The sequence below is a fragment of the Orbicella franksi genome, chromosome 2 (assembly GCF_964199315.1).
Source record: "Orbicella franksi chromosome 2, jaOrbFran1.1, whole genome shotgun sequence".
NCBI lineage: Eukaryota > Metazoa > Cnidaria > Anthozoa > Scleractinia > Merulinidae > Orbicella > Orbicella franksi.
In genome coordinates, this window is record NC_138146.1 from 31,389,535 (window position 1) to 31,401,959 (window position 12,425).

General features: G+C 41.4%; 1 protein-coding gene across 1 annotated transcript in view; it reads right to left on the minus strand.

Annotated features, from left to right (window-relative positions):
• Positions 1-12,425, minus strand: part of LOC145479283 (talin-like) — a 41,096-nt gene that overhangs the window by 7,971 nt on the left and 20,700 nt on the right. Inside the window, exons 31-52 of the mRNA XM_081457603.1 lie at positions 11,991-12,104; positions 11,714-11,848; positions 11,201-11,329; positions 10,985-11,068; positions 10,613-10,840; positions 9,668-9,787; positions 8,989-9,186; positions 8,358-8,497; positions 7,961-8,054; positions 7,598-7,687; positions 6,937-7,059; positions 6,589-6,732; positions 6,095-6,256; positions 5,664-5,804; positions 4,704-4,885; positions 4,141-4,273; positions 3,589-3,690; positions 2,905-3,075; positions 1,669-1,815; positions 1,001-1,120; positions 456-575; positions 13-159 (exon numbers count right to left, since the gene is read on the minus strand). Of these exons, the coding sequence (XP_081313729.1) occupies positions 13-159; positions 456-575; positions 1,001-1,120; positions 1,669-1,815; positions 2,905-3,075; positions 3,589-3,690; positions 4,141-4,273; positions 4,704-4,885; positions 5,664-5,804; positions 6,095-6,256; positions 6,589-6,732; positions 6,937-7,059; positions 7,598-7,687; positions 7,961-8,054; positions 8,358-8,497; positions 8,989-9,186; positions 9,668-9,787; positions 10,613-10,840; positions 10,985-11,068; positions 11,201-11,329; positions 11,714-11,848; positions 11,991-12,104 (3,024 nt within the window). The remainder of the gene's footprint in view (positions 1-12; positions 160-455; positions 576-1,000; positions 1,121-1,668; positions 1,816-2,904; positions 3,076-3,588; positions 3,691-4,140; positions 4,274-4,703; positions 4,886-5,663; positions 5,805-6,094; positions 6,257-6,588; positions 6,733-6,936; positions 7,060-7,597; positions 7,688-7,960; positions 8,055-8,357; positions 8,498-8,988; positions 9,187-9,667; positions 9,788-10,612; positions 10,841-10,984; positions 11,069-11,200; positions 11,330-11,713; positions 11,849-11,990; positions 12,105-12,425) is intronic.

Sequence of the window (12,425 nt, forward strand, 5' to 3'; positions counted from 1 at the left end):
ATAAAAAGTCACCTTTTCAGCCACATGTCTGCAATTTTCCGCTAGTTCTCTCTTAGAGAAAGGATCTTTGGGGCTGCTCTGTACTGCTCCACCACTCTGAATCAAGCTAATACACGCCTCTCCCAGCCCTTGGACACCAGTGCGAATACGGTGCGCAATCTAGAAAAACAAAAACCAAAGAGAAATTATATAAAACTGTTGTACAGATCATAGATCTGATAGAGTGAGTGAGTCATATTTTTCGTAGCCTGCGTGGCAAGCGTTCACATACGAAGAGCTTTTTTCCACATGTTAGCCGCGCCTAAATTGGAGCGGCCCCGACTTGTCGATCTTTTGCTGTCGCCCATTTTTCGCGCGACCAGACTCCTCTCCTCCGGAACGCTGGCTACACAGGCTATAGTTTTCGCTTTTTTAACGTGAAAATTATTGCCCAAATGCCACTATTCATGTCGTACCTCTGGGTTACCAACAGTTTTGACTGCTCCTCTGGTGTCTTTAGCAATGTCATTGTAAATTTTGCTGATGTCCTTACCCAGGGGACCAAGCGTGGTGGGATCTCTTGTCGATTTACCAACCTGAAACAAAGTAAATTTATGGCATGAATATTCCAGTTACAGACGCCAGCTGGACAACTGCTTTCCAAAGGGTTCATTACAAAAGCAGAGATTCGTCGATAAATTTTACAATGCACAAGAAACAGACGCTTCTTTCAAAAAGTCATTAATGCCAACACACGTTTGTTTCATATCAACCTAACTATTTAGAATCTCTCCACAACCAGGCAAATTTACAGATCAGCAACCTCGTGTACACTGTACCTACCTTGCTTATTAACGTTTCCTCAATAATGAACCGTTTCAAAAAATACAAAGAGAAATTTCTTTGCGTGGGTCTCTTAAGTAACACTATGTGGACTGTTAATGCGGAGAGTAGAGGAGCTTCACGGCAAGAGAGACGTTGGACATAAACTGACAAACTCCATGTGTTCCGTTTTACTCACCATGTCATGACCTTTCTTGGTCAGTTCTTTCATGGCACGTGTCATTCTCTCTTGATAATTCACAAACGGTTCATCGATCACATCAGCACTATCTCCTCGATCATTCTGGGGCTGGTCAATCTAACAACCAAAAGTCGCAAAATAGTGACACCGAAAGTATGTATCCTTTCAAAGTTATGGAGGCGCGTTGGCCTCATGGTTAGTGTACTCGCTTCCGGAGCGAGCGGTCTGAGTTCGAGCCCTGGCCGGGGACACTGGGTTGTGTTCTTAAACAAGACACTTTACTCTCACGGGGCCTTTCTCCAACAGGGTGTACAAATGGGTACCGGCGAAGTTAACACTAGGGGATAGCGCTGTGGTGGACTAGCATGCCATCCAGGGGAAAAAGAAATACCTCTAGTCGTTTCATGATACCCTGACAGGAATAACCACCAACATGATGGGCCACTCGGCTCGTATACTGATTTAACACTTTACATTACTTTTCAAATTCGATAAGAGAGATGATTGATTTTTGGACTAACGGTCATATTCAAATCCAAAACGTTCAAACTTCTGCAAGTCATCTTTTCTTCATTCGATATGTCACTGGTTCAGTTTGCCACCCAAAAACAGCTCTCAGTCATTGTTGGACTTGTTGGTGCATGTCAGATAAAATGAGATCTCACCTCGGCAAGTGCTTTCCCTATGCTGTCAATCAAGCCAGACACCACACCAGTCTCACTAGCGGCCTCTTCAAGTGTCTGTCCAAGATCCCGGACAGCCTCCTTCATTCCTTGAGCGGCTTCATTGATGTCTGGATGGATGTCGACAGCCTGAAACATGCATCATATTTAAGCACATTAAGCAACCTCAGCTCTAACAGGGAATTATACCAACATAGGTGACACTTAGCACCACTGTTTTCAGAGGATACCACAAACGGCAAACGGCGTTGAAAACCCGCGTTGAGTACTACCGTACGCAACGCGGGTTTTCAACGCCGAGAAGTAGGTTTTCACCTAAGTGATTTACCTGAACGTTTTTTATCCTGAATTTGTTTATGCCACGTGCTCAGTGTGAAAATCAGTACACCAGTGTTTTTAGTACAGGTTTAGATTAAATGTTTAGCCAAAAAGTTAGAATATATCTTTTTGTTGCCATTTGGAAATCAAACACTGCTGTTGACTGGAAATTTAATATGGCGGTTTCTTTAAGTGAAATAACTCTCCCACGTCTTCGTAGCTAAAGCGATAGAGGTCGCAATGCAAACATCTAACGGCAAACGCCTAACCTAAAACTGCCGTTTGCTGTTTACGGTTAACGTGAAAACACTGGTGCTAAATGTCTCGAGAAAATCACATCGAGATTGAGAAATAATAAACATTTTTTTTGTTCCAGTCTCCTAAGCCTTGGTGCTATTTCAATCTAACAAAATTGGCTTATTTCAAACAAAAACATTCTGTTCCGTTCTAACGGTTTCCTTGAGGGCAACTAGACTTCGCTGCAAAACGTTTGGACGCCTCGACTGTAGAACTCCAGGAGTGACTTAAGACATTCTCCCGTGCTCTTGCACGACTTTATTTCTTAGGCTGGCGGGTTCTACCTATACTTAATAAAGGCATTTAAACTTGACACTGAAAACACATTTCAATCGGAAGATTGATAAATGGTTCACTTTCAATCCAGGGGAGTAGTGTGAAAAGATATTTGAACAAGAATTGACCTACAGCAGTAACAGCCATATCGCAAAATTAATGCTATCTGGGTCGTCACGTAACGTCTCTCTAGGAAGTAGTGTTCAACGAACCAAATGACCATAACTGCTGTCAACATTGCGCAAGAGTACCGATAGTACGTAGTAAGAGGTTATCGACTCTCGTACTATGCACTTAAGGGTTTCGGAAAAGTAAATATCTTATCACCTGTGGATTTCCTCCGCCTTCTTTAGTAGCATACATAAGTTGTGCTGCTGATTCAGCCACAGTCTTGGCCTGATCTAACAAGTCCACCTTGCGTTGTACATCAGCCGTGCGTGACGCTGCGCCCACAGCCAGGTCGGCCAGCGGAGCAATGAAACTCGACACCTGGGCTACCTAAGATTGACAGTAATTACACATATCAATAAGCTGAATAACTTGACGGATTAACTATCATTTACGGCAATCCTCACTGGTGTATACATTACTGCGGTATGATATAATACCGAGTGTCTCTTCTAATCTCCACGCGACTGACCCTCTCCACACTACGCCAGAGGAATTTGAAAACGCAGCTTTATTTCTAAGGTTAGGCCTACCGTCCACACTAATCCCCCAAGCTTCTCGAAAATGCTCTTCAAACCGGAGGTATTTAAAAACGCCAGCTTTTCGCTTTCATGTGGACGGAAAACATTTCGAAAATGATGGCGTTACGATAATCATGTGATTTTCCTAATCGAGTTTTCCTCAAACAAATCCAAAAATGACCGGTGACTGTTGCGTTTTTGAAATCCTCCGGGTAAGTGTGGACGGAAAATATTTGATGCATTTTCAGAGTGAAAACTCCGTTTTCAAATTCCTCCAGCGTTGTGTGGACGAGACCTAAGGGACAACACCGTTGACACGTACCCTGTGGCCAATGTTTTCAGGTTCAGACTTGGCTGCCGTTGCTAATGGATCAATAACGTCTGACAGTTGACTAAGGTTCTGCATCATTTGCTCCTGGAAACCCTAACGACAAAAAAATACTGTTTAAATTACCGTTCCAGACCAACGGAAAGTCTCAGAGCCTACATAATTATGAACATGCAAAATGTAAGGGAAAACGAGAAGAGATACAACGAAAAAATCTCGTCATGCCACTAGTAAAGTTAAAAGGGCTGTGCTCTGCCGTGTTCTTAAGGAATTTACAGTCGCATTATTTTACAACATTTGAAGACTGGACAAACACCAAACGTAACTAATCAATGGAATGCTAGCATTCTGCTTTGACATCTCGGGATCACTTTCCTGGGTCAGATAAGTGACAAAGGATGATAAAGGGAAACAGGATACGTCTGCGCAAAGGTCACTTGCTCTCGTTCAGTGCTCCATAATCCATGGTCTACCTTGTTTAAACAATATAAAAGACTTACAGGGGAAATATTTAGATAGAACAGTTTATATGCATTTATAGCTCACCTGTAGAGTGTTTTCAGGCCTTGGTTCCAGCTGCTGACTGATAGCTGCTAGAGATGCTTGGTCCAACTGATTTATTGTATAGTTAATTTGCTCCAAGGCTTCGTCGCATTCTCTCTGCCCAGGAGCATTGTCTCTGAAATAATAAATATAAACAGGTTCAGCAAACGTTTCTGGTGGAGCCTGTTACATCCTGAGTAATGAAGAGCCCATTATGAGGAACGGATGACGCAGAATGCCTGAAAACATTACACCAAACCGTCGAATAAAGCTTGGTATATTCTTTGTTTAAAAGAGGATCACTTACTCGGTTATACTTTACACTTCTTGACCACTTGCTCTCAGTTTCCAACAGGGAATTTGAAAAGTGGGCTTGAGATCAGCCGAAGGAAACCCCCATGATAGCCTGAAATGTCAGTAATCTCTCACCCTCAGCCTTATCCCCGGGCCGGAGATTAGGCTGAGGGCGGAAGAAGACTGACATTTCAGGCTACCCAATGACTACAAGATGTCCTACTGTAACCTGAGTGCATGCAAGCAGTCTAGCAAGATAAATTCAAACTCACTTGATTGCTGTAATAAGTCTCCGCATAGCGTCCGACACAGCCTTGGCCTGTTGAGCGAGCTGCTGCAATCCGTTTTGGTCTTTAGAATTCACAGCCAGTGCTTTGGCTACGTTGAAATAGTTTGAACTTGACGTGGCCATAGATTTTCCTGACATTATCAGAGGAACCTGAGCTGAACGAGCCTGCAAATAGAACACCCTCGTTCAATGATTTGTAGGTATGCATTTCTCCTATCGTTTGCCAAATAATTCTCTGAGAGAGGCTTGCCTATTCCCTCAAAAGAACTTTTTGTTGACGACTTCCGAGAATCTAAACACAAGCCACCAATAACAGTTCTTTTCAGGGCTAACCTCACTCGGGTGATCACACTAAATGAACTACCTAAATAGGTCTTTTCAGGCTGTTTTCACCGCATATTCTGACTTAGTATAATGCTGAATGAGAAGATATCTGTGAAAACAGAGGGTGCAATACCGTGGAATCCCGATTTCTTGAACCTCCCAAGGGGAACGAAAATTGGTTTGAAAAATCGGGTAGATCGAGAAATCGGGAGTAAAATTAAAATGTTCGACTGAGGAGGGGGAAACAATTTTGGGTCTGAATTAACGGGAGAATTGAAAAATCGGGATTCCACTGTACAAAATGTTAGGAGACTTTTACCTTTTCAGTAATGCTCAAGACAGAAATTCTCGTTACTTATAATTGTCACACAATTCTTTTTAAAGCTACAATGTAGTTCCAGAATGAGACAAGATCGCTGAATGATGACTTTGTTAATTCTTATCACCGGTATGATTGAAAATGTATTGGCACAGTAGAGAGAAATGAAATTTTGGACCACTCAGAGAAATGTATAAGGATGGAGAAGACTAAAGAGTCACCGTTCTTTTCGTTATTCAAGATAACTGTGTGCACAACTCAACACTGTGAAAACACACGAGATCAAAAACGTTTTCTCACCTCATCACTGATTTTCGCAGGTATTGGAGCAAATTCTGGGGAGAGTGCATAAGCAGTGAGACTCTCCACACTGTCGATGAGAGGCTTGGTTGCTGCTGCACATGCTTCTCTGTTGTTATCAGACATGTCACTGGCAAGCACCTGAAACGAAAAGTAACAAGAATTCAGTTGCGTGATAGTGTACCTTGGATGAAACATTGGCGTGACAGTTCTGACAAAATTGGAAAGAGGCCTGCGTCGCAGACGAAGCCGTCTAGCCTCCTACACAGATATTCTTTGGGCTCGTCGCGCAATCTTCCTTTCCCTTCATGGGGGAGGAAGATTGCATGACGACCCCAAAGAGCGTCTGCGTAGGACGCTACTACTAGTGTAGTCGGGCAGTCTTAAACGGCAGCTGAGTCTGGCTAACAAGCTAATTATAAAGTACAAACCTTGATGTTCTTGACCAAAGAAGCTGTGCTGTTGGCCACATCCTTTGCTGATTGCACAAACTGTCTCTTGGCTGCAGGGTTATTGGTTTTAGCAGACGCTGCTTTACAAGCATTGCACAGAGCTGAAGTGTGCTTGGCGACAGATGTAGCTGCTCCAAGGACCTGTTAACACAAGAATACAATCACTAAACTACTTGGTTGAGGAGTCAAAAATGAATTTAGTTTACCGAGCGAAGGATACATAAACTCAAGGGAACAGTACAGCACAATCAGTCAGAATATGGCGTCACTTAAGTGGAATTTTATGATCAGGCACTTTGGAGGAAATAGTTAGACTTTTTATTCAAGTCTATTGTTGATTTACGCTTTGCTCAGACCTGGAACTGTGTAAAACAAACCATTCAGTAGATTTGGTGAGCCAATTTCAACTGTACACTTCACATCATACTAGTAGTGACGAATATCACGTGAAAAATCTTGAGGTTGAACACTACCTGCTGCTGGCTGGCCTCTGGGTTGAGAAGACTCTCGCAAGCGTCCACGATCTCTTGTTTAGAGTTAATAAACTGCGCCTGATCTATCAGACCTGGTCTTCCTGCCACACTCGACGGATCAGCTACTGCCACAAGGTATGCAGCCTGAAAACATTCATATCACCCATTCAGAAGTGGACATAGTTCATGTCTAAATGTTCTGGACTGTATCAATCCCTGAACTATAAAACAGCTTATAAAATAGCTAAATTCAAAAAAAGATATATTAGGAAGCTCCCACTATTCACGTCCTGTGTATGTTTTTGTATTTGCTCTCCAAAACGCATTGGAATCAAGTTAAAGACAGACCTGTGCAGCAGACTCTGTTAGTGCACAAACAGCTCCTGAGGCATCTTTAACTCCATCATCAAACTCATTGAAGTCACCAGCCTTGATACTGTTGGAGATTCTAGGCATGGCTTCTGTTAGGTCCTGCAATAAAATTTCAATCAGATGAAGTCTTGGAAAAAAGGTATTGTAATAATAAAAGTAAAGACAAAAACTTTGGGTCTACGGAAGTTGCGTTGAAATCAGTTGAAGCACTTAAAAAAATGTACACTTCTGATACTCATAAAAACAAAAATACATGTGCCGACACCACCTTTTCGTCTTGCAATTTGGGAAAATGGCGACATGCACTCAATGGCATAATTTATACAAGTCAGCATTTAGGAAAGGTAAACTAAAATGTTGCAACAATCACAACACGCCCTGTAGCTTATTCGCGTTAGCGTTTTGGACACTTGTAGTAGTCTACTAGTAGTCTACTAGTAGTCTCTAATTTTCCTTCACGAATAGCCAAGCAAGAAGTGAATAGGAAGTAATGAGGGTTTACATTGGCAATCTTGCTAGAAAAGCTGTGAAACTCTTTGCCAAGGGAAGCAGGTCAAACAGGTCTGTGGCTGTATTGTGTAAGTACATGTATGAATGTACCCAGAGTAGTTTAACAGCATTGAAGACTTCAACTTACTTGAGACTTGCGAGTGACTTTATCCAGACAGTCAAAGAACGTGTCGTTGTTAACAGGTTCAACAGGATTGTCCAGGATGTTACTGACAGCCTACAAAGTAAAACAGAAAATGTTAGTGACAGCAAGGTACTAGCTAATCATCCTTTAAGGGGTAAAAGTCAGAAAATGAGCAGAAAATGAGAGGAAGAGTGTCTGCTTAATGGAGGTTACAGGTATGGTGATCATGAATAGCAAGGGGAACATGTTCGATTAACTGTTACTTCACCCTCCCCTTTCGAGCTTTTTTGTGTCTGTGTATTGATGTCAGAGAACCTTAAATGTAGGCAATGAAATGATTTTAGAAACTACACAGTATGTTCATACCTGAATATTTCTCAAGGCATTGTCACATTCCTTTTGTCCAGGAGCAGCGGACATACAAGCATTTAGCAACATGTTTATACTGTCCGTCACAGCTCTGTAACATAAGGAAAACAACCGCTTACATGAATAAAAACTTCACAGCTGTCATACCAACTGTCTTAGACAGCTGGGATACAAAACGCGTTTTGAAGCAAGGTCGGCGAGACACTCATTTCAGTAAAATGGACGTGTACGAAACGTAACATTCGAGTGGGAGTATTTAAACAAAAGAATACAATAGCACTCTTCACTAAAATTTGTATCGATTGTTGTTAAAAACTGAGAGACAACAGGAATAAACACATACACTGCTGATCCCCGAGCTGGTACACTGAAAGTCATATGCACATGTACATACCTTGCAGCATTAGCCAATGAATTCTTTGCATTAGGTGCATTTGGATCTGACACCAAGGATTTAGCAGCCAGAAGGAGTTTACTGGATGCTGTTGAAGTGTTTTTCAGATTGCGTACCAGAGAATCTTTAGCTGCATCATCCTAGAATTACAATAAAGCTTTACAGTAAACTTAATGATGCCACACTGTTGTGTTATTCAAAAGGAATGTATATAATAAACACAGTGAAACCAGCCACTGACAGAATCATGTTAACGAAATATACTTAAACTGCTTGCTAAGGTAAAGATTCTCAAGTGGCCACTTAAACTGTGAATTTACAAGTTGCTGACTACAGCGTTTTCTCTTCCCTTCGTAACTTAAGTAATCAGAGTTCTACCGTATTGCTGCTTTTGCAAGGTTTTGTCAATGCTTGAATTTTTTGTCCACTGTAAGCAGCTGTTTTAAACGTTGTTGACACAACTTTAATCGATTATCTCAATTTTTCATGAACCGCAAGTTTCATGAGAAATATTTTACTATTACCCACTAAGGTTGTCCTATCTCATGTCACATCACTGAGTAATTAGGATTTCAGTGAAGGCTGTGCATGGGTAAGCTCTAAGCCAAACCACAACAAAGAAACATCATACCTTGGCCTGCCCAGCAAGCTTCATTCCACTGTCCAGCAGATCTTGGTAAGACTGTGAAAACTTCTTAGTGGACACAGCCAGTTGATTGGATGTTCCTCGTGATGCTGCCACCATGTCACTAGCTGCCGCATTAAGGGCTGCACCTGTCATACTGAGCTTCTCCTGGACCACTTGGTACCCTTCGGAGGTGGGTGGGAACTAGGTAACAAAAAATAAATTGTCTGTTGGTTTAGCATCCAGCCTCAGTCAAAAACCTTCCAAAGTAGCATGGTAATTGGTGACAACTTATAAGCACTACAATAATAATACTGGAAAAAGGAATCCCACGAAGACGACCTGGATTGAAAGGATACTTAAAAGGGTGCTCAGCTGAGGAGATACGATGTTTTGTTGCCAATGTAATGCATGCTCTGATTGGCTAATGCACTGATCAATGCCAAGCCCAAGGGGGCAGGGCGGGCCATTCACGAAATTTGATTGTGAAGTCTGTTCCGTGGGTAGAGATTTCGATTGTATGTGATGTCCCAGGGTAGGGAATTTGACACGGTCACCACCTTGAAGGATCAAGAGAGTCTGGTAATGAATAGTACGTGTGTGTATAGAAGGGAAAGACCTGTCTGCATGATAGTCTTAAACTACAGTAAGTTAATAAGGCCAAGCACCGCTACATTCAACTCACATCCTCTATGGCTAAACTCTGACTGGAGTTGACCACGGCCTTTATAGCTTCATCGACATCTCTTTGACCAGGCAAGTAGTTCACACAGTTGTTTAATGCGTGGGACACATCTTTTGCAGCCTACGTAGAGAGAGAGAGTGTTGTTTTAATGAAATTTTGGGGCAGGACTTGACAAAAGAAAAGAACAAGTCAAATATGGTTTGAGCAAATTTTGTAAAATACTGCAGTGGAAATCAACGGGCACATGTTCATATGAAAGCTGGTCCAATTAGGGCGATACTTGGAAATTATTTCAAATTGCACTCCCTAGCTAAACGCTAATGCAATTATAAGAGAATTTTCAAATATGACTAATAGCGTAAATCCTTAATTGCACTCTCTGATTACCTAAAAAATTCAGCATGGTTTTAAAATTCTACATGTCATTTAAAATTTTTTATATTCTTTGGGTAGTCATGTTATGCAAAACTAAAAACTCGGACTACACAGCCTATTTTCAGAAAGACTCCAGTCAATAAGGTTTAATGACTATCCCTCCCTGGAAGTACTCCCATATAAAAGGATGGGGGTGCTTGTTTTACCTTTTAGAAGTTAAAAACGCGGTTTTGGTACCTCTTTGGGGTACCTTTAAGGGTACTGAGCCGAAAACATACGATAGGAAATAATGTGTTGTTTTACAATTCGTACCTCTCAGGGGCAAAAAACATTTCAAGCACGCTCATAAAGCAGAATCTTGGTGCCTCTTGGGGGTTCTTTTCAAAATTTCCAACGAGCACCCCCGTTCTTTTCATATGGGAGTCCCCTCCAGCCTATCTCTTTCCTGAACACGACAACAGTGTTCTTGTATTTATCAAACACTGTAACAAACGTATCACAACACTTCTAAGTTCCTCACTGCTTGTTTTAGTGAAGCCTGCCTACTGAAGACAGTACCACAGTACTTACCTGTGCTAGTCTGGGCTGGTTGTTAGGGTCTCCAGGATTGTTCACTGCATTCTTTGCCTCATGAATTAATTTTGCTGACTCAGCAACTACAGCCTGGGTTGCCTTGATAAGATTCATCTGCAAGGCTCTGTCATCTGCTGTTGCTGCAACACCCCTGGCTGCTGCCGTCAGAACACGCAAAGCGCTGGCTGTGTCCCTTGCTGCAATACCTGTGTAGCTTTCATTACCCTGTCAGCAAAAACGAATGTTGCATCAATTTTCATGATTAGTTAGATTCACAAACAATTTCAGTCCAAAACAACACGATATTTTACATAAAAAATGACTACTATCTAGCAGGATCAAGAAAACAATGGGACTTTATTCAGCTACCTGTGAAGCAGCAGTTAACAACTGTGCCATTGACGATCCAACAGACTTTGATGTGGCACCAAGTTCAAGACCACAAGATTCTGCCTGAGAATTGAAGATGACAAGGAAACATTCAGAACTTACAAACTTGTAGAAATAGCAGAAAAAATTCACAAAGCAAAATTGAGACAAAGACAAAGTTGTGTTCAAAATTATGTGTCTTCCTGTTTAACTTACAGTATCTCCAGGTAAGGGAAGCAGTTTTCCATCCTCAGCACTCTTCTCATATGCCTCCAAGTCACGACCAAGAGAACCAACTGTATCCAAAGCACTATCAATCTCAAGTGTTCCACAGGCCTCTGCAGCCTGCAAAGTAAGAACAGGACATTATACAATGTCATTTTTTCCTAACATCACCAAAACAGCGCTACACACATAATATTTTCATTAGAGAACAAAATACGCTTTGACAGCTATCACCTTGAAACTCGGCATTAAAGATAGAAAATAAATTCTGTCAAATGTACCAGAAGCTCCTTACATAACTCTAATTTAACGAATTCAAGCTGACTAAGAATTGGCAATAACAACGACCAAAAAGATGAAAGTGATAGCAAGCAACTGAAAATAAAGACATGAATGGACACGAGAGACCAACCAAATAAAAAATATGGTACAATGAAAGAATCAAACATGGGGGAAGGAGGGAGGAAAGATACCTATTCACCAGTCATAGTAAACCACTCTCACCTTATCTGCAGCATCTCGTAAGTCTCCCAGTGAGGAGCCCGTTGACTTGGCAAAGTTCGCCAGCTGTGTTGCTGTGATTGGATCTCCGATGGTTGGAAGTGCAGCTTTAGAGTTGGCAACCAGCTTTGATGTTGGCTATAAAAATAAATGCATATTACACCTTTTAGACACTTCATGGAAAAGAAAAAAAATTGTGCAAGTTTGTGATAATTACGAGTATAGACGTAATTTATTTATGATACACCAGTGACTGGCCTTAAAATTATAGTTCGTCTACCTGAATAAACTCTTTTGAGGCATTTATCAGAGCCAACTGAGGAGCAGCAATGTCAGGATTTCTTGCAGTGTCTCTAAGAGCTTCAACAAGTTGGTTGATGTGTTCTTCTACTGGCTGAAAAGGAATATTGCCAAATATTATGTTCACCAAAAGCAAGCAATAATCCTTTCACAACGGTATTTTATCAAATGTAGCACTCTCCAAACTTAAAAATGTGTACGCATGTTCTTAAGGCAAAGGACAAGGCAAGTATAGATTTCCTCTTTACGATCCTTGAGCCTGATTTCTAGGAGTTGCTAATTTTCATTTCTCCAGCACAACATCAATTCAATCAAAAGCAGACAGTTGACACTAGGAAAAAACAAAGACCATCAATGAAAGGACATAATTACAGTGTTGATATACAACCACATTCTTAGAACTAACATTATAACA